The following is a 22,196-nucleotide window of genomic DNA, read 5'->3' as shown; positions in this document are numbered from 1 at the left end:
TTTTACTGTGTCAAGTAGAGCTGTGGAATATAACCGTTTTTACGATGCATCGCAATGTTAATGTGAAAATAAAATTGATTTTTAAAAAAAATATATTAAATAGACCTATCATACATATTAATGTATTGTTTTATTGTAAATAATGTACTCCTACTATAGGCTATAAAAAAAATGCTTATGTCCTTGTATCTAAAAAGCACTTAGCTCTAATGTTTCTGTTACAGTTTTTACAAAAAAGAAAATGAAAGAATGCAAAAACAAAGTACAGGAAGAGAGCTATTTATTGCAATAAGCCAATAAGTGTAATATAATGTTACATGTAATCTGATGTGTAACGTTACATTAGATCTGTGCATTAGGTTGTAATATAAACCTGCTGCTGTCTGTGCCATTAATGTTAATCAAACAACAAAATAAAAGGTTATCACTTACTGATCTTGACTGAATAACTTTTGTAGTTTTAAAGGGGTACTTGATTGTGATTTAACTTTTTTAACTTTAGTTAGTTAAGGGAGATATTTGATTTTACAGAATTTGCTTTTTAAGGCCTACAACACATGACTGGGTAGGGACTATAACGAGCTTCTTCCTGTGTTGGTGACATCACAAACCCTAAAATTTACATAAATCCTGCCCCCGGTTTTGTTAATAGATAAACACTTGTTACTGTTATAAATTAAACAATTACTCTACAAAAATTCTATAACACAATCATATATTCTGCTGTACTAATGCTTTACTAAGGATAAAACCGCATATCAAAAGCTAACATAAACAGCAGTTGCATTTACAAATAACAGCGTATCTAAAAAGTATGAGACGACTACAGACAAAAAAACATACCATTCTGAAACGTCCTGTAAGAGCCGTGCTTGCACAGGTTCTGCTAGAATCTCTCCTCTTCACTAATATTCGCTGGGTCTGATTCAGGCTCAGATTGATAAGGCAATATTGATGCCATTGTTTACAATACACTGGAGCGCATGCGGCTACCCATAATGGTAAGGGGCTTGATGTTTCCTGACAATGAGCACTAGATTAGCGAATCACAACACACTGGGCCAGCTAACCAATCTGAACCCATTACATATTTCTGAGGGAGGGGCTTCATAGAACCAGGAAGTCAGGAATTTCGAAATAGCTGATTTACCAACCTTTTAATAATAATCATTTTATTAATAATTAATACACTACAGACTATGCAGTAACTTTTACATTTGAATATTTGGTATTATTTCTTACTTGAATGCTTCTGTTAAATAGATTACAATTAAAAAATATAAAGCACTGTTAATTTTATTATTTTTTTTGTCTTGTATTTGTTCTACTGTTTGTTATTTGCATTTTCATTCTTTTTTAGCAAAGATAAAATAACAAAGAACTATATTGTGATTATTATTATTATTATTATTATTATTATTAATAAAAGAATGGAGGAAAAGATGCATTGAGAATTGCTTTATAATAAAATTGTTACCTTTTGAATGGTCATCGAATCAAATCGTATTATGAGGTAAGTAAAGGTTCACGCCTCTAGTGTCAACAGACACAAGCTTTTGCAATATTTAATTTCACTAGCTTGCTATTAGGGCAAAAGGTGGTGAAGGTTTTTTTTTTCTCTCCATTAACTCCTCTATAAAAGCATTGTATAAGTAGGGGATAATGTACATCAAACAACAACTTACAGGACAAAAAACCCCGACAGGGTTAAAAGGCCACTTACCACCCTGAAGGGGGTTATTCTGAGATAACAACAGGCTGGATGTACATTATCCCACTTATTACAGGGCTACTTGCCACATAAGTATTAATATATTTAATCAGCTCTGTAAATAGTTGAAATATTTGAACGCAAAGCTTCCGTGAACACAGCAGTTGCGAGCAAGTGGCAAGTTCAAACTAGACAGATATTTAAGGGAAACGGTGCAGTCAAACCACTTATTACACAACATTTCACCACATAAATAATTAAGGCAATAAAAGACGTAAGATGAAAATGTTTTAAAATCTTACCAGTTTGTTAGTTATCTTACAATCCATTAAAACGTACAAAACAATCGTAGCAAAATGGCAGCAGCTGGGTTTGTATGAAACGAGAGAGCAAGTCCGCAATACCAGGATGACATCATTAAATAACTGTACACCATTTTGAATCGAGTTTTAATATTTTATTAACTAAACAAACGCAAAGCTTCCACAAAGAAAAACTGTTCCTAGCAAGAGTACAGCGCTGACTTCAGTTACCCGGATGAGCCTATGGTACCAGCTTTTACCGGTTGTTATCGGGGAATAACATACCTCGGAATGTCGCGACTGACCAATCAGAATCAAGTATTCCACAGAGCCGTGTAATAAATAATAGAATGTGGCTGAATTCATGATGGAATTTTCTTATACAGGAGAGTTGAACTGAAATTAATAATTCTCATAATTTACGTTCAACTCATAAAATTGTGAATGATGAAGTAAATGAAATGGGTGAGCAAAATAGTTGTTTATCAAATCATCTTTGCTGATTCTTCTTACTGCATTACTCTTTTCTGTCACAGGCTCATGATGAAATATGTCAGAAATTTCCCATGCAATGCAAAGACTGTGGTAAAAAGAAAATCCCCAGAGAGAAGGTTGGTCTGCATTCTCAACCATATATTTTTTCTGCTTGAATTACAGTATTTGTTAGTATGAATGTAAACACACTGGTAAATATACAGTATATTAACCCTCGAAAACTTGTTTTTTCATTCACACAATGCTTCTAATCAATGTTTTGTCGTAATCCTGTGTTGACTTTTTTTCTCTGACTGTCTACCTTTTTTTTTTTTTTTTTGCAGTTTCAAGAGCACATCAAGTCTTGTGCAAAGTCTAAATCGGCGTGCCAGTTCAGAGAAATTGGCTGCAGGGCAGTGGTGTGTATTTGTTGCTCATGAATGTATTTCTGTTCAGAATAGCTATTAAATTCTATTAGCTGTTCTGAAATTCTTCATAACTTTCAAAAGCCTTGATATAATTTTGTCACAACTAATAATTTTTGTCAGAACTACTGCATCTATTTGAGTCTTGCAGTTTGCGCTTTGTTTTCCACTTGGCTTTAAAATAGAACCAAATTACATACATAGTTTGGAGTGTGGGTTAGAAAAGTCCCAAACTCAATGACGTTGCTAGGTAATAAATATGCACACAGTACTGTAATTTGTGTACTTGCAAAGGTTGGGGAACCATTGGGGAAAATGCGTTACAGACAAAAGTAAAAAACTGTGGCAAGAAACTTGTGTAATATCATCATTTCACATTGTTTCCGAGATCACAGTTGGTAAGTTAAAATGAAGTGTGATCTACCATTGAAATCTTTAAGGGAAGTTAAATATTCTCCCCTGTGCACATTAAGTTTTTTTCTTTTAAAGAATGTGCCCTCTACTGGTCAGAGAATAAAATGGCACAAATAAAAAGTAGCAGTAACATACCCCTCTGAGATAACTCACAAATTAAGTTAAATCAATATCAGTTAGATCATAGAGGAGGAGGTGGTCACAGCCATGGTTTAGTAGGTAGTGTCTATCCTCATCAAAGCTGTTGTTGCAATTGCATTGTCAGAAATAGGGGTGTGCAGCTGAACCAGTATCTGCAGCAACCACAAAATTATTTGTATATGTACAATTACTTGAGAAGACCTATGGTTCATGTTCTATGGTTTTAGAGCCTATCATTTTTCCGTAGTTATTACTGAACAAAAATGCCATGTTCAACTGAAATATTCATTTATCATTCATTATATACATTAAATATAATATTTATTAGAATCATTCATGGTTATAACATTTATTTAAAGCTCTTCTAACAGTTGGAGTCGATACCCTTGTATAATCAGTGCTTTGAGATGTGCGGTTGTGCTTCAGGCGACGCGAGTTCGAGTCCCAGCTTGGGGACATTTAGTGATCCAAAAAATATTTAAATATCTTTGAATTAAAACAGTAAAGGTTCCTAATGCAGTTTGGAAATATGGAAATTGATTTAAGTAATTTCCAGGAAATGCATGGAAAAATGCAACTGCAACACTGCTATTTTATAACACTGCTATGGCGTTTACACTCATTTACTTCACACACTCGTTATTGTGCAGTAATTTTTGAGGTATATTTGAAATACCATGCTTTCCTTTGGCTCACCGGTTCCTGCGCAGTTTGAAAAAGTATGAAATTTCACTTAAGTAATTTGCATGTCTGGAAAAGTATGGGAAAAAGAGAACAGTATGTTATAAAATGTAAAATTAACTTCTAAAAATACATTTATCATACAAGCAGAGAGATTTCATGACAAACATTTAGTAATCATTTGAACATGACTGAATTAATTCAAGGCGCACATTTTCATTATGCAGAACTCTGTAAGTGAGTCTTTTTTTTTTTTTTTTTTTTTTTTCACTAAACAAATGTGTGTGTGCCACATAAACCAACAAAAAAAGAAGCAAACGTGTAGGCCTAGTAGAAAATGTATATGTATCTAAGTTCATTATTAGCCAAAACTTGACAGAGAGCTGGTTCAGTTTTTGAGAGACAGAGATGCGCAGAGACTGCAGCGTTATCCGTTTTACATTTTTAAGCATATTTATGCCATTCCGAATAAAGTATTCGGCTTCGGGAACAGCCCTAGTTAGGAGTAACAGTAATAATGGGCTGCAGCAGATCAAGATTTAAACATTCAACTCCTCCTTTACTGTATGTAGAGAATCTGATTTGTGAATTGTTCTGAAATCAATGATTCTTACACTACTTCCAAACTAAAGCATAAGATTCACTGAGCCTGTAAGAAATCACACTGAAGGATTAGAGCTTTTATGTGTGATACAACATTTATCAGTGGGACAGTTTTAAACACTGTTCACACAATGATTTAGTCACAACTGCAAAACAACTTATACAGTAAAATCCTGACAGCGAAGGACTTCACTGACTACTACCTGCATCATTTCAGTCATTATAGACATTACCAATGGCAGTATTGTAAACTACAGCCTGTACGAAGCATATTGCAAATGAAACTTCAGTGAACACTACCACTATCATTCAGTATTTCAAGTAAATAAATAAATAAATACCAAAACAATAAATCATTATCCTTAGGGTTTAAACTTTTCCTTACTAATATATTAAGGAAAAAGTTATAAATTAATATTACTTATTTAATGAGCATATGACTTGTATTACACATACTATGTAAATCGATAATATTTACGATCATTCACTGTTTCAGTCATTTGTTTATTCACTGTTACCTGTTCCTGTGCAGTAAGATGAGGAATAATATGGACTTTTTTTGGTGTGATGGCTAGCAGTGAATATTATTTAGCTCATGCTGATTTTTTGAGTCTGCCTTTGACACTGAATGCAGGAACAGATATGCACCTTTTCTGAATAAAACTATTGCAAATTATAGTCCCAGTCATACATTTTACCCTATGGTAACCAAAGGATATATATCAACAAAGTATTTTAACATCAAAGAAATGCTTTTACATAACTTTATGTAATCCTTCTTAATATAGTATTAAAAAATATATATTTTTTGTGCATAGGTTGACAATGGTAAGCAGCAGGAGCATGAGCAGACCGGCGTGATGGAACATTTGCGTCTCATGCTGGCTGCGCTGTCCTCCATGCGCCTGCGGGCCGAGGGGGCTGGAGAGTTGCAGGAAGATTCCGGACTGGGATTGTATCGCGGACCTGAAGACGCACCTCCAGTGGGGGCTCATGCTGTAGCCCATAATGCAGGAAGAGGAGGCGGTCCTGGTGTACAGCAGAAAGTCTCAGCATTGGAGAATATATTGTGTGTGTTGAACAGGGAGATGGAGCGCTCAGCCCTCACCCTGGAGGCACTATCCCGTCAACATCGGCTAGACCAGGAAAAGATAGAGAACTTGGCAAACAAGGTACAACGCACACTTTGCAGGAAATTATACACGTAAATAGTTCAGATAAAACGCTCGTTAAGCTGGATTTATAGGATTTTTTTTTCTTTCGGACAGCAGAGATGGTTTTGATGCTCTGCTGTGTGTCAGAGCATGATGCGAGGCTCTCACCTGGCAGGTAACACAATATGACGTATTGACCGATCTTGTTTTATGATATGCTGCTACCATCCTTCTGATTTAATAGCTTTGAAAGTCAGAGTTTGTATTAAAAAAGCTTTACTACAAAATTAGCAAGATTTGCTTCCGTTCGCTGTTACTTGTGAAACACAAACGTGAGTTTTTCCTCCTCCAGCAGAAGAGCCTCCGCTGTCTCTGCCATCAGCCTTCATTCACATTGGAATATAAAGTGGAGACCATCCACGACTTTCTGATAATTGATCAGTTGATCATTGAGTTAAAAGAGTACTTTAAACAAAAGTTAAGATGAAATTATGACAGAAATTGTCCTTTAAAGGAATCGTTCATACAACAACGAAAATTTGCTGAGAATTTACTCACTCTTAGGCCATCCAAGTGGTAGATGAGTTAGGTTCTTCATCGGAACAGGTTTTGAGAAATTCAGCTTATGTCACTTGCTCACCAGTGGATCCTTTGAAGTAAATGAAAATCTTTCCTTTAATGACAATACTTAAAAAATGTATAATTCTCATAGAACCACAGACACCACTGGACAAAAGATCATTTGTCGATACTAGTGTCACAAACTTTCTTAAATCTCAGACACAAATATAAAGAATTGTGTAGATATATCCTTTAAACGTTAGTATATCATTATTACAACAACATTGCATTTTGGCAGTTACATAACCCTGTTTCTCATCTGTGTTTGGTGACTCTTGAAGGTGCGACAGCTGGAACGGACTTTAACCACACGAGATCTGCAGTTAGCAGAATCAGAGCAGTCCTTGCGGGAGCTGCAGTTTTGTACATATGATGGAGTTTTCATTTGGAAAATAGCAGACTTCTCTCGTCGCAGACAAGATGCAGTGGGGGGCCGGGCACCTGCCATGTTCTCACCTGGTAAGGTTAAGATCAGATTAAAGGACTGTTGCAGGTTAAGATCGATTGACAGCATTAACAATAATTAATAATATTATGAATTGTTACTTAAACCCCACATCAGCATATAAGAATGATTTCTGAAGGGTCTTGTAACACTGAAGACTGGAGTAATGGCTGCTGAAAATTCAACTTTTCCATCAAAAATAAATTACATTTTAATATATATCAAAATAGAAAAAAGATATTTTACATCGCAGTAATGTTTTACAATTGATTAGAGATTTTTGAGCATATTACCCACTCCAACTTTTCAACGTGTTAATTAAATCTGTTAATTAAAACTAATTCTCTATCTGAGAAGCAGTTTTACATTTTTGGGAGTCTTTGGAATGATTTCTTCACATTCAGTGTTCGAAAGCTGATTTTAGTAGCATATTAGCATTTTTGTCACCTTTGGTAATATTTTTTTCCCTGAGCCCTGGTTAAATTTTGATCCATTTTTCTTCTGTTCTCTAGCATTCTACTCCAGTAAATATGGGTATAAGATGTGTCTGAGACTCTATCTGAATGGTGATGGCACAGGTCGGGGCACTCACCTTTCTCTGTTCTTTGTGGTCATGAGGGGCAAATATGATGCACTGCTGAAGTGGCCCTTTAGCCAGAAGGTAAATAACCTGATGCTATTTTACTTTCCTTTTTGGGCTTTTAATTTATCCTGTCCTTTTGATCTTTTATTTAGGGATGTGATATCAGCTAAAGCATCACTATACAACTTGAGTTGTTTGGATGCAAACTTTTATAGCAGGGACTGAATGTTGTGGCTATTTTGTTGTACTCTACAGTTTATATAAATATATTGTATTGAATATTACATGTACAATTGACTGTTAATGAGAAGACTGTTAAATTAAGGAAAATGAAGGTGTTGGAAGTTGTGAAAATAACTGTTTTAAGTAAGGCTTAGTATTGTGGGTTAAACTATTTTAAGGTGATGTTGCTACAGTGTACACAAATAAGCAGTAATATTTACTGTATGTAATGAATGTAACTACAGGGTTACATATACTACTAATGGGTTACTGCTAGAAGTAGGGTTTGTTCTATGGTTAGTTACTTATGATTACTTTTTATTTCTATAGCAAGTAGCAGAACATATTTTTTCAGTGCCCATTTGAACAGGTTAGAGCATTTACACACCACACAGAGATGGCAGGAGCAAAGCAGTAGTGGATTATCAAAAATCACAAACTCATCATTGCCAGGAGTTTTTGCCCAAACTTCAGTGGCCTGTTTAAATGATTAAAACTAGAGGTATATTTCACTTTAAGATTACTTTTATCATGTAAGCTACATACTGTGTATACAGTGGGTATAGAAAAGAATCAGCTCACTTTAAAATAATCACATTCTATTGCTTTGCAGCCTGAAATGAAGGCGGACACAGTTTTTGTTCTATCCAGCTGTTTTTACTCAGTGCAACTTATAGCATCCAAGAATGTGGAGAATTTTTGATATCGTCACATTCACACAATGACCACTCTTTGTCATAAATTCCTGCAACTGCTTCAGAGATGCTGTAGGCCTGTAGACAGAAATGCTCCAGGAAAGCTCTTTTCATGCTGAGCTAATCAAAATGACCACAGTTGATCACAGTTGAAAGTCAAATGGCTTTTTGTGCTATTGAGAAGCCATAGAAGAAGCCACTTTTAGGAGGGGTGAGCATTTTTCCAACTCCGTGATTCTGGTTTTTCTGACATGTTATATCTTTCACTTGGGTGTTATAAGTTGCACTGAGTAAATACAGCTGGAGAAAACAAAAACTGTGTCCGTCTTCATTTCAGGCTGCAAAATGCAACAAATGCAGCTCCCACTCTGTATACAAACAGCTCTTGTTCTGCGCATTAAGTGTGAAGCGGGCGTTACTCTATTCTGTCATTTAATGTCCAGTATAACTTTTAGAACATAAGCTGGGCATTACATGGATTGTAATTCCTGCCACTTTTCTGTTCTTTCCTTCCAGGTGACATTGATGTTGTTGGACCAGAACAACAGAGAGCACATCATTGATGCCTTCAGGCCTGACGTGAGCTCCACATCCTTCCAGAGACCCATCAGTGAAATGAACATAGCCAGCGGTTGTCCCCTCTTCTGCCCTCTCGCCAAGCTGGCAGGCAAAAGCTCATATCTGAGAGATGACACCATATTTATTAAAGCCATAGTTGACCTCACTGGCTTATAAAGCATTGGAATTATTCATAATAATTATTGATAATATTGTTTTATTATTATTATATCTCAGCTGCGGAAGCCAATTTAAATATTATATAATAAAAATGATAACATTATATTTAGATATTGATTTATTTCGAGAAATAATAATCAAAATATTATGTGCATGTATGGAGTGGCAGAGCTCAAACAACTTCCATAACAACAATTGCACTATTTTGATAACCTCAATATTTAAAACACAATATATATTTAATATGTTTAGTATGCATTATATTTTAACTATACATACTTTTAGTAATGTATGTAATACAGAAATATTACATATGACATGTTCTTTGACCCAAAGCTTTGGCTGTTTTATGCATATACTGTACTTTTAGCAAAACGTTTCATGCTGTTAAATATGGGATGTCTTTAGGACGCTTAAAAAACCCTGATAAATATGTAACTCTTATAAAATCCTGTGTTGTACCTTTTACTATTTAACAGTCACTTATTGATTTATATCTTATCTATCATTTATATAGCAGTTCAAGCAATCAATTTTTAGCATTTGTTTAGATATTAAAATACTCTTATTTTATTAGCATCATTTTTTTTGTCTAAGCAGAGTGTCGGTTCATGATCTAATAATTCTTAGGCCTATATATTTAATATTGTATGATTTGTCTGAAATGCAAAATTATTGTGTGTTAACCATATCTTATGAGCAGCTTATGTATTCTCTAAAGAGTTATTTTATCCAGTCCTATTCTTCATTAAAAATACAAACATGGAATATAAAAACATGAAATTCACATTGCGTATGGTAAAAGAAAAATAGTTTAATGGGTCAAACTAATTTTACACATTCCACAATACAAAATATACTTATGGCAAATAGCCAAAGGGCATGTGGGGAAAATCAGATGCACAAGCTCAAACAAATGTCACACAGGGAATCAGGTCCATTAAAAACAAAACAACTGATGTACTCGCAACTACAGAGATGAATGCTGCACGCCATTATCCAAACTCCAACTAAATTATTATTAGGAGATGAGATTGAAATCACTTGAAGAGGTTAAATAAAATCTTAAGGAACCAGAATTAAACCAAGAAAGTCATATGCAGGAGTAACATTACAGCTGAGCTTTACATATATAGATCATAAATGTTAGGAATGGGGGAGCATTTTAGAGTCACTTTTTCATGATAACAAATGAGCACCTTCGCTGAATATTTAATGCTGGTAAACAATGTGAGGTGAAACAATGAGGTGCTGGAGGTGAGGTAAACCTGCTTATGGATATGAAGTAGCGAAGCACCCTGATGCTGCATAGTATCTCAATGCCATAAAGTCATGGAGCTCACCAAAATAAACATAATGGAAAATGGTCAGTGTTTGACCCTTTTTCTTCAGCTTTTTGGTTGTTTAGCCAACAACTAAAAGTTCAACAATGTCGTTGATTTTCTTTGGATTTTTTTTTTTTTTATATATATTTTCAATATACTATGATTGTTAACCTGTATGACACAAACCATATGCACAATGGATTCAACTGTTTTCAACAATAAAGGTGTAGATGGGGTAACTCAGGAGTAAACGTGCACTGTCGTTATGTAATGATGTTAAATTAAACTGCTCCTCCTTTACATAAAACTGGAACAGAGATAAAACACCAGTGACAATTGTGTTGTAAATTAGTAGCAGAATTGTCATTTTTCTCTTAGTATTTAAATACTCTGACCATGTCCTTGTTATAATCAGGTTGCTTGTAACATCTACTAAAAAAGGTGGCAACAGAAAAAAGAAATATATAATTTACAAACGTGCAGGCATGCAAAGGTGGCGCTCCATTCTTTATGACAGGGTTAAACGGACTTTCAAACGGCACACGTGACACACATATATGTGAATGTGACCTTAATATCTCTTCAAATTCTTTGCTCTTGAAATCGCATATTCTGTTGATGTCTGTCTTCCACGTCTGTCTTCATGTGTATCATTGATATTTCACAAATATAGCATTCCAAAGACACTTTTTTTGTTGTTTCTTTATGCTAAAATCGCTTTTCATCTCCCAGTGATCTGTTGGTCAGTACGTCCTGCAAAAGGGCCACTAAGGAATACATGTATCCTTCTTGTTCTCGTTGGAGCCATGTGGAGTCCTCAGTTTCTTGACCTCACATGTTCCGCTCTGCTCATGGAGTGTCTTTCTGTGGTGCTTCCCTCTTGCGTTACGCCCACCAGGGTCCGGTCAGGGTTTACCATTCAGATTAGCACTTCTGTGGCCAAACAAGGAGGAAAGCAGTTTGCGAGCCCGAGGGGGGCGTTGGAGTGCCTCAGCGAGGCGCACCATGCGTGGCGAGCGCCACACTTTAATGGTGGAGTCGTCGCTGGCGGACAGCAGCAGCTCCTGGTCTGCTGGGCTGAAGGCCACAGAGTTGACCACATCATCATGTTTCAGGCGAGCCAGGCAGATGTTGTAGTGCCGGTCCCAGATGTAACCGTGCTTGTCCTCTGCTCCGCTACACAGACAATTACATGAATTAGACCATTAATACTTCTAGTGCAGTTATTGACTCAATCCTTTTGATCTTTTGTTTGTCAAATATTTAATGATGGTTCGGATGGCTTTTGTATTTTGCATTGTTAAAAAAAAAAAAAAAAAAAAAAAAATTTAGTAGTGAATTTGAATTTCAGCAACTAGCCTTGACTCCTCCAGACTCTGAATCTAAGCAGAAGTCAGGCAGTGTATTCCAGCCTTAAATTGTTTTTAAAAAGATTGTCCTACTTACATGAATTTGAATGTTTTTGAGAATGGTTTACACCAAAAAATCTCCTCTAGCAAATTATTGCAAAAAGAAAAAGGGGGAAAATAGAAATACTTCTCTTTAAAGCCATTTCAAAGTTAATAACTTATATATATAAATAAATTTCATCAAAACGTCTGAAAAATATCATATACTGTTTATCACCTAGCTGTAGTACTGTGTTGTCCTGAGTTTATAAGTTCTTGCTCATATTCTGGTGCAGACTTTCAGCTTGTTTAGTCATTTCTATTGGCTTCAATATCATTATGGAGCCATATTTTATATAAGGCAATGTGATTTTCTCTGACTGGTACCTTTCACTATCATCTAGCACTGTTGATATGACTGATTGAATTAAGAAAGGTTTTCAAAGCCTCAAAATAAAAAAACAATGAAATTCCCCTTTACTTTCTATATGCATTCATCATTTACAAGTTTACAATGATCTTAAAAGTTTAATTAGTCATGCAAACATTCCTGTTATTACACGTTCACATGCTCTGATGAATTTAATCCACTTAACGCTAAAAAACCTGCTTTTCAAAAACATTTTCCTGATGCTGCACCCATGCTGTTTGCTTGGCGGTATACAATTCAAGAACAGTGAAATAATTGATTTAAGAAGAAAGAAGAAATTACTTGGTACATCTTTACGCTGGTAAATAGCATGTACTGTACTCCAAATGGTAGAACTGGTTAACAGGCAAAAAAAAAAAAAAAAAATCTGTTCACTTCTGGGAATAAAATGTGCACAGCTGGCTGGGCTGTAAACTACCTGGCGACAAAGTCTCGGCTGACATCAAGGAAGATAAAGAAGCACTCATCGTTGGGTGTGAAGGCCCGGTGGGCTCGAAGGCTGCGGCGCTCTTCTCTAAGACTCTTCAGATCAATCACATGCAGGTCGATCTCCTCTGCGATGGGCGGAGGGGACATGGGGTCAGATATCACACAGCCTGCTGGCCATGCTCGACTGTTTACATACAAGTATCTGTGAAAACAAAAACACTGCATGATGGTCACCATTTTAATTAATATTTAGGAAACATACTTGAGTTTGAGGAGGGGGTGGTAGAAACAACACTCTCCAATATTTTGAATTTGTACCTCAATACAAAATACAACTTATATTATTTTACTGTTAAGACATAAAATTTAATAAGATAAAAAGTTGTAGCTTTCTAAACCTGCCTGTGCCCCCTGGAGGAAGACTGTGTGACTTCTTACCCCATAGAAACACAATAGCAACATTTTAGTAATCCCTCACAGCACCATAGATTATATTGTACACAAATCCCACAGAGTGATACCCTTTTTAGAATTTGAAAGACTATGAACTTGCTGAGTAAACTGCATTTGTTCAAAGTCAGTTAAAAGCTCATTCATGCAAGTCATCTACTGTTGCACAACACACACCTATGGTCAGGTGACAGACCCATGCCAATGATGTGGCCATGTATGTCGATCACATGATCCAGTGAGTCAAAGAATTCATCTGTATTGCGCTCCTCTCCCAACACAGGACCGCACGTCGTCATTTGATCAGGCATTATTCGCTTGATGCCTGAAACACACATAAACACATGAATTTACCATCCGGACATGTATGGAATTAGCAGATTAGGTAATCATTCGTACAGTGTCCCATCAGAGACATAAGTGCATGCTCACCTATTTGGTGAGGCGAGTAGGTAAGGCTGCCGGTGGTGAAGAGGAGGTAGGTCTTGTCCTCTCCTTCTCCAGGAGCTGTTGGAGAGACCAGGTTTGGATCAGGAGCTTTAGTGCGTCTGCTGCCCATCAACCTGGCCACCTTAGTCTCCAACTCTCGATCACGCGTGGCTATGCTGTGATGACCCTAATGCCACCAAATACAGATACTGCACATATAACCGACAACATACAATAACAGCTGAAGAGATGTTTTTAAAGCATGGCTTATTGAAAGTCAAGTTTTTTCTGTTGCTATAATATTAATTGCTCTATATTTCAAAACTGCATTTGTGCCAGTTGTTTCAGAAGTTGAGCAAGTTATTACATTTTAATTTAAAATTATGAACAATTTTGGTCACACTTTAGTTTGGAGACCAGTTCTTAATATTATCTATGATGTTTGCCTCAAACTTCTTATTTTGTTATAAGTACTAATAAACAGCCAATATGCATGCTAATAAGCCACTAGTTAATACTGAGAACTGGTCTCAATTTTTCTTTGGGATAATGAGCACAATGAAACTTTTAGGGAACACTTAAAGGGGTCATATGATGCGATTAAAATGTTTCCTTTCTCTTTGGAGTGTTACAAGCTCTTGATGCATAAAGAAGTTGCAAAGACTAAAGTCTCAAATCCAAAGAGATATTTTTTATAAAGGTTAAAACTTGTCCACGCCCTCCTAAAACGGCTCGTTGTCAGGCCCCCACATGTCTACATCACGATGTGGGCAGATTTTCATAACGCCGCCCAAATGTTCATGCAAAGAAAGAACGCATAACTTTTATTCTAGCTGTTGCTGCTGCCGCCATGTTGTGGAGATGGTGTATTTCGTTGTGAAAGCAAAACTACTTTGTTTGAGAAGTACTGGCAAACTATTGACCAAACCTGTCTGAGATTGATACCAGTTATCTAAAAAGATGTGAAAAACAACACAAACAAAAATCGGACTCTTTATTGTACCGAAATCCTATTGATATGTCACTTGCATAATAATTTGGAATGCAGTGTATTCAGTTACTCCAAACAGTACATTGACTATACTGCCAAAAGAGAACCGATGATGGGATGTGCACGAGCAGAGCAGCTGGACTGAGTTTCGTCCTGCTGGGAGACGGCATCATGTTTAGGGGCATTTCCGTCACACACTTGAGGTATTCGGCCAATCACAACGCACTGGATAGCTGGCCAATCAGCGTACACCTCGCTTTTCAGAACGACAAGCTTTGTAAAAATCGACGTGTTTCAGAAAGGTGGGGCATAGAGGAGAAACAATAATGTACATTATATGGAAAATAACCTTAACACCTTTTTAAACATAAACACATTGCATTATACCAAATACACAAAATAATGTTCTTTTTAGCAACGTCATATGACCCCTTTAAGTAAATAGTTTCAATTCAGATTTCATTGTTATAAATGCTTAAAATATACATTTTATATTTATATTCAAATTTTGATCTATAAAATAAACATTTTATAGATCTTTTTCAAAAATGGAACACTAGTATTTGATGAATATATGCAGCCAACTTTTGATGCACATCCAAAAATAGTACGCATAATACTTGATACTTTATCTTGCCGATTTTATCTTGCCATATCTCCAATCCAACGCTTTTGTTGCAGAAGAATGTTTTCAAAAATGCATAAAAAAATTAAGGAAACCATTTCCCATTACTCCAAAAGATCAATGTATTCTGTATCTTTGTAAGTATGGGAAAACAGTCTTGACTACTAAAAATGAAAACACAATAGAATTCATAATGATATAAAAAAAAAAATCTTAAGTGGCTTAAAATGTTGTAGGTGCAGCAATCTCTATGGTTCTTACGTGTATAACATGCTGAATCCCGGATGGGTTACATGCGGGCAGATGTGCTGACACTCTTTTTTCTCCTCGTTCCTCATCCTCTTCATCCTCATCATGTTCATCCTCCTCCTCTTCACTGTCTGTGTTTCCCAGATCAAAAAAGAGCGGCTGGTGCTGCTGTGTCCGCTGGGCTTGAGCTTGTGCCTGTGACTGAGCTTCATAGTCCAGAAGGAGGTCAGGAGAGTCGTGTCGACGGCAGTGGGCCACCATAACTGTGCGGATAGTGCTGGCATTGATGTTCTGGATCTTAAAGAGACGCTTCACCACATTCACATTTTCTGACTCGATGTCCTAAACATGGAGAGGGTTAATACTGAGTGAGTAGTTAGGAAAAAAATATCAAATACCTAATAGCTACATACATCCATAACCATTATATGTTCAGCAAGAAATATATATTTTTTGTGTGTTATTGGCATGACTTAATATGGCTACCATTTCTTATAACTAATTAACCACAATGAAAAACATTGTTTTAACACTGGGTATTAGGGGTGTAATGGTACACAAACATCACGGTTTGGTACGTACCTCGGTTTTGATGCCACGGTTCGGTAAATTTTCAGAACAGCAGTGTTTTGCTGAACAAATTGCTCTTACTTAAGATAAATTCAGTTATAATTCAAATTTTCTTAGGGATAAAAATCTACCTCGGCTTACGCTCTAAACTAAAGTGAGCCCTTTTACATTAGGCCTACTATAAGAATACAGATTACAACAGAGCCCAAACTTAAATTTAATTACTATTTATTTTTAAATATAACAACCAACACTCAACTTGAAAAAAATGTATGCAAACATGTTATTTGCACATAATGCAGTTTTTAAATTAACTTCTAAATCATATTCATTTACACAGTGCCTCTCATAACTCGATTCATAACAGATTTATTTAAACATTAAATAATTAAGACACCACTAAAAGGTAAAGAAAAATATAAAGTATATAGTCTAATATTTCGCTAAATGCTCTTCTCTAGACTTAATTTATAACGCACTAACAAACTGTGGAAACTGATGACTTCTTGAGGTTAATGAAATGCTACGTGACATTTTGTTTACAAGCTGTTTTAATACTGCCTTTCCACCATTGAAACACTGGTTGAGCAATTACATGAGGCATGAGATGTTTATATTCCGATTAAAACAAGTAGTAAAGAGGAAGAGATGATCGCGCTGCCGTTTGAACTGAGGCATTTATATGCGTTTATATAATCCTACTTGGTAACAAATATTGTTTAATGAAATTAAAAAATTATTTAAAGGCCAGTAAAGAACATTTTCTCAATTCATCAACTACAGTTAATTTTGAACTCAGCACATAACTTTAAGCCTCTAGAGAAGTGAACACATCTGGACCTGGAAGGCTTTGTTGAGCCAGAGCACAGAGCAGGAGGTCATGTTGCCAATCCAGTGCAGGTTACCAGAGATTAGGTGGGTCTCATTCAGCCAGCAGCCAAAAACATCATATGGCTTATTTCTCACACGGGACAGCAGAGTGTAGTTCTCTACAGATCCAAAACAATACCATCAGTCAGATATCTGTTTACAGTGGGTGTGTGCAATCGGTGTATGTAACAGCTGTCTCTACCCAAACTGATGACTGCAATCTCTCCAGAGGAGGAGTGATGTGGGCCCAGGTAGACCCCTGAGACCAGCAGCAGGGTGTCATCAGCATTAAACTGTGAGAACTGAGTGTAGCCCCAGTTAAACTGCCGCATGCTGGAGCTGTGAACCAAAGATATGGTGCCATCTGATCGCTCCGTGTCCCAAAGCTGTAAAAACACATTAAGTGAATTTTTATTATTCTTTGAATAATAAAGCAGTAACAAATAACATACTACTTTTATTTTTATCATCAAAATTTTTGTTTAAATGTTGTATATACATATGGGGAATTGTAGTTTTAGTAAAAAAAAAAAATCTTAGAGACAAATTAGACTTTTCATCATGTTTGTTTAATCTTTGCAAAAACAATTCATCTAACAAACATTTAAATTTAATAACACTGAAAATGTCAAGTAAAATATATTTTGTTACACCCTGAATTGTGAATGTTCACATCAAAATGTTTTAAAAAAAATACATTTTTCAAAGTAAATAGAATTTTCTATAAATATCATAACTTATGAATTATCATAACTAAAATGTCAATACTTTTATGTTATTTTTGACAGTCATGACAGTCTACATATATTAACATCTGATGATGTTTGTTTGTTTTTTTGGACAAAGAAACTGGTTTAGTGGACAAAGGTTTGTTAAATATTAACTTTTTTTTTTTTAAATCGAATAAATACCAAATATATGCAGAGCGCTATAAGGTTTTGTTTCAAAGAATTGTATTTATTTTTTTTCCTTCAGTAAAATATCAGAAGTTAAGTGAAAGGAGATGTTGTTCTCTTGCCTGACCTCCGTTGAATAAGATACGAACCGGGAAAAGAAGAAGAAGAGGAAAAAAACAAAAAACAAAAATCGCATGTCAAGAGAAGGTGGCGTTTTAGAACACGCCCACTGATTACTTAACTGCCACGCACCAATGGAAACTCAAAGGTTGTTTAGAAGCCAAAACGACCTCCCCCCCCGAAGTTCGCTTTGGTCAGCTGTTTCGAACTGCCGAAACGAACTGAAAACGAACTTCATTTCGGCCAGATTTTGTTTGAAATGACGTCATATCAGTTTGTTCTTAGATTTCGTTTGAAGTATATCAAGCCTTAAGCAGTCTTACCTTAACAGTACAGTCTTTGGAGCAGGAAGAGAAGCGATGTCCACGGTGAGAGAAGGCCAAATGCAGGACCTGATCATGATGTTCCTTCAGAGTCTGAACCTCCACACAGGGAATGCAGTCATACAGCCGCTTGAACTCCCTGTACCATGACACAGCCGCTGCACACATGCAGGAAATGCATTGTTACTTTCAAAAGACGCAGGGAGTGCTGCTACAGTGTGGCTTTCAAACATGACAAAGAGGGTAAAAAAAAAAAAAAAATTGTAGTGTAACATGTCTTTTACTACTTAGTGGATTAGTCGTAAAAGGTCTCATGTATATATTCCACTTTGTTTTTGCAAACACTAAATTACTTTTGGCCACAGATGTGAATGTGTGTGCTTATATATTTTACACATTAAGTCATTGCCTATGATGCAGTTTAAATAAAAGTTCAGCTCCAGCTTCAATACCAGGGTGGCGAGGCACAGAGCGTGGGATGCAGTAGTAGTTGTAGAAGAGCTCCTTCCAGAGAAACTCATCCCGCGACACAGCAAACCACTGACGACAGGTGAACCCAGCGCTCAGCACAGCCTTATGAGGGAGATGCAAGAAGATTTCCAGCACCAGGCTGTCCGGCAAGCCAGGGCCACTTGCCATCCTGACATCCTGAAAAAACATAACATTAATGACTTTCTACCGATTACGTCAACAAAGGCTATTTTGCTTTAGTTATATTAACAATGCCTAATGGCTATCAATCCAAACATTAACAATGGCTATATTGCACTATTTAACATTCATTAACTTGTAAAAGAAAGTTTCCCTAGGACCTTTTCTCTGATGATAACTGTGCTGTTGCTCACAGAAACCTGACAAACATAAGCACTGTGAACTTAATTTGCTCTCTCCTCCTGGTTTTAATTTTTTTTTTTAAGATTTGGGTCTGTTAATTGTACTTTGTTTTGGATGTTTGTTATTTGTTAGATATGTGCCGTGTTCGGTAATGCGATATATCACGATAATGAACGCCAGAACGCCCACCACACACCAGCAGTTTTGAAACATGAAACATGAGCAGTTTTTAATCTAAATTAGATTGTATAAAACTGAATGGTCTGACTTCAGTTTTGTGAAACTATACATAAAAAATATCTGCATGAAACAGCAGACGAGCTGAATGAGACGCAGATTCACTCTCTACTAGCACGTGACTCTTAAAGCTTTTCTTTGGTTTCCGCTGTAAACAAAGCAGCGCTGCACTTATGAACTTTAATATGCATTATACAGAGGCAAGATGAAAATAAAAAATACCATCTGAACTTTTCTAAAGACAGTAAGCTCCCCTCAGACATACATTCATATAAACTCCTACCACTAACTGAATCGCAATTTGTTTAGCATCTCAACCGATTTGAATCGTAAAATATAAAAAAATAATACAAAAATACCTAAATTTAATCGTTACACCCCTATAAACAATTTATTAAACAAGTTACTTTACCTATCCACCTTTTTCCTCAACGCGGAAGTGAGCCTATGGGTGAGACTTCCGTTTCATTAGCCGCTATAGGTAAATAACGAGGAGAATAACAACGTGCAGAAAAAGGTAAAACTATTTGCAGTACAAACCAGTGTGTTCTTAATTAAGATAACAGATTAAATTAATATGACAGGACACATCAATTGTTAATATCAAGCAGCAAAACTAACTGTTTTGTAAAGCTAATATTGCTGTAACACACTCTCTACTTTTCCACCCTGAATTTTTTATTTTTTTTTTTTAGGTAAAAAGTGTAAATGGAATCTAGAGAAGTATCTAAAAAGTATCTTAAGCCATCACTTTGTAATGTGTAGATTTTTTTTTACGTGAATCAGATAATCTAAGAGATTTCAGCACATAAAGGATACTTTCTCTACACTTAAGAATAAATGAGCATGGTATGCATACCCTTTCACTGCTGACTGTTTATGAAAGCTAAAACATATGACAAAAAATATTTTCTTCTAGGGATGCATTAATGCAGAAATTCTGATTTTGTTATAATAGATAGTTGATATGATGACGTAAATCTATATTGTTTTGTAGGTATTTTTTAAAGTTTAAAGTTTGAAAGTTTAATCATGAAAGATAACTTAGGTATTTAGATTTATAAAATGAGATATAATAAATGTTATTTTCTAGCAGTGCACCCATATACAAATTTGGTGACAGGTTTTTATTATTGTTCTTATGTTATGTCAGATAACGACCTGCCTGTTTTTAAACTAAATTCAACCTCAATTAAATCTCCAATGCAGTAATTTTCTTTATACAAGCGACCAAATACAGGTATCAAAACATTATGATAAACGGGGGAAAATATATATGTATTTTTGTTCATCTATGTAACCTGGCATAGAACAGGAATATACAGTCTGAAGTGCACATAATAAGCATAATATAATACTGCTATTTTTTGTTAGTAGCTAAAGCAGCTAATAACATAAGCTAAGCTCATTACCAAAGCTCAGGATAAACAAACATGGGCAAGCATGCGAAAGCATATTTCAGATAAATGTTTAATTAAATTGTACATTACCTGCCAAAGGCCACAACCTGTGGAATACAAAGCAAGTTTAAAGCAAAGTAAAAAATATCATCCTCGATTTGTTTCAGCTCCGCTTAAACGACTAGCACAATCCCTAGTCTACATTAATCGAACGTCGATGCGATACGTGCAGGAATAGCCCAGGTCAACATAGTCGAGCACAGAAGATGTTTACGTCTGCTGGTGTCTTGTAGGATGTCTCAGGAATGAGACTGAATCAGCTATGTTACTATGACTGATTATGAGAGGTAAGTTTATCCCTAAAATTAGCTGTTTAGCGGTGTAATTATTCTTTCGTTTTTATTAAATACAGAATTTTTGATTTTGAATTAAATTATGTACGCATGATTATTAAGGATTTAATGTATTATGCATGTAATGAATATGTAAACAAACTACTAAGATTTTTATTGGATTTTTATGTTAATGTCTCAGTCAGAACGTGTATGGATAAGAAAACTGACACTGGTCATATCACTTTACATGAGCAGGATCTGTATGGTAATGGAAAAAAGCCCTAAGCCCTGTAATTCTTTTTGGTTAAGTCCTCATAGATGTGTCATATATATCAAAATCTCACTAGAACTTATTGTATCGTCTTTTAGATTGTATAATGTCCTTTAAGATTGCAGTGCATTCCGAGTTTTTGCTTGTTTATTTATTTATTTTGTGTAGTCAGGATTAAAAGATCTAGAGCTCTTACATTATATGCAACAGTTCTTACCCAACAGCTGCATCCGTGTTTCTTTCTCTATTAAATGTAGATGTAGTAGTGTTAGTATGAGCACACAGTTGCTTAAGTGTTTAGTAATGTGAAGTATTATTTATGTGCTCTTAGGGCTTTCTTATCTGGCTGAGAGGTTGGCTTCATGTCTTACATCCTCAAAAAGAGCCACAAACACAGGGTGACATGCTAACAGTAAGTACGGTAATATATGGACATTATTTTACAAATAGTTAAAAGGAATTCAGATAAGATTAAAGGTACTTTTAAATTCTTCATTCTGATGCAGGACAGCAAGTTTGGTCAGTCTCGAGGGCACCTCTGACAAATCACCCTTCCTCATTCAGTGTGGTTCCTATATAAGCAGCACTTTTAAAAACTCTTTTAGGAATTAAAACACTTACGATAAATCCATATTTCCAATATTTTTCATATACTGACATTAATGATGAATTGCCTGTAAACTCTATGAAGGGGACGGGCATTTCTGAAACCTGTTCAGTACATAAAGCATAATACAAAGCTGAGTGGTCAATAAGAGACATACAAACAATGTTCCCACATGAACCTATAATAAACAAATAATGTTTACCATGGA

At 35.7% G+C, this 22,196-nt stretch overlaps 2 protein-coding genes and 1 long non-coding RNA gene across 5 annotated transcripts in view; 2 read left to right on the top strand and 1 right to left on the bottom strand.

Moving 5' to 3' along the window:
* The window catches only part of LOC109088491 (TNF receptor-associated factor 2-like), a 26,376-nt gene extending 15,596 nt beyond the window's left edge, over positions 1-10,780 (top strand). For both annotated transcript variants that reach the window (XM_042756907.1, XM_019102647.2), the window contains 6 exons: positions 2,550-2,624; positions 2,832-2,906; positions 5,570-5,923; positions 6,808-6,985; positions 7,484-7,632; positions 8,988-10,780. In XM_042756907.1, the coding sequence (XP_042612841.1) occupies positions 2,550-2,624; positions 2,832-2,906; positions 5,570-5,923; positions 6,808-6,985; positions 7,484-7,632; positions 8,988-9,206 (1,050 nt within the window). In that variant the 3' untranslated portion in view covers positions 9,207-10,780. The remainder of the gene's footprint in view (positions 1-2,549; positions 2,625-2,831; positions 2,907-5,569; positions 5,924-6,807; positions 6,986-7,483; positions 7,633-8,987) is intronic.
* On the bottom strand, positions 10,004-21,006 carry LOC109088461 (F-box/WD repeat-containing protein 5-like). 2 transcript variants are annotated; one of them, XM_042756905.1, is made up of 10 exons: positions 20,866-21,006; positions 18,757-18,952; positions 18,305-18,462; positions 17,168-17,351; positions 16,936-17,084; positions 15,538-15,867; positions 13,664-13,847; positions 13,409-13,556; positions 12,771-12,983; positions 10,004-11,710 (listed from the first exon to the last, which is right to left on the bottom strand). In XM_042756905.1, exons 2-10 carry the CDS (start codon positions 18,941-18,943, stop codon positions 11,440-11,442), a joined length of 1,824 nt encoding a protein of 607 aa, XP_042612839.1. In that variant the 5' UTR covers positions 18,944-18,952; positions 20,866-21,006; the 3' UTR covers positions 10,004-11,439. The 2 variants fall into 2 exon arrangements, with proteins under 2 accessions (XP_042612839.1, XP_042612840.1); XM_042756906.1 differs by lacking the exon at positions 20,866-21,006 and adding an exon at positions 19,788-19,850.
* On the top strand, positions 20,986-22,196 carry LOC122145085. Its single transcript, XR_006160123.1, has 3 exons — positions 20,986-21,122; positions 21,713-21,793; positions 21,888-22,196. It is a non-coding gene; the product is annotated as an uncharacterized LOC122145085 (long non-coding RNA).

Source organism: Cyprinus carpio, chromosome A5 (genome assembly GCF_018340385.1).
Source record: "Cyprinus carpio isolate SPL01 chromosome A5, ASM1834038v1, whole genome shotgun sequence".
NCBI lineage: Eukaryota > Metazoa > Chordata > Actinopteri > Cypriniformes > Cyprinidae > Cyprinus > Cyprinus carpio.
This window is presented reverse-complemented; position numbering and strand designations above follow the sequence as displayed.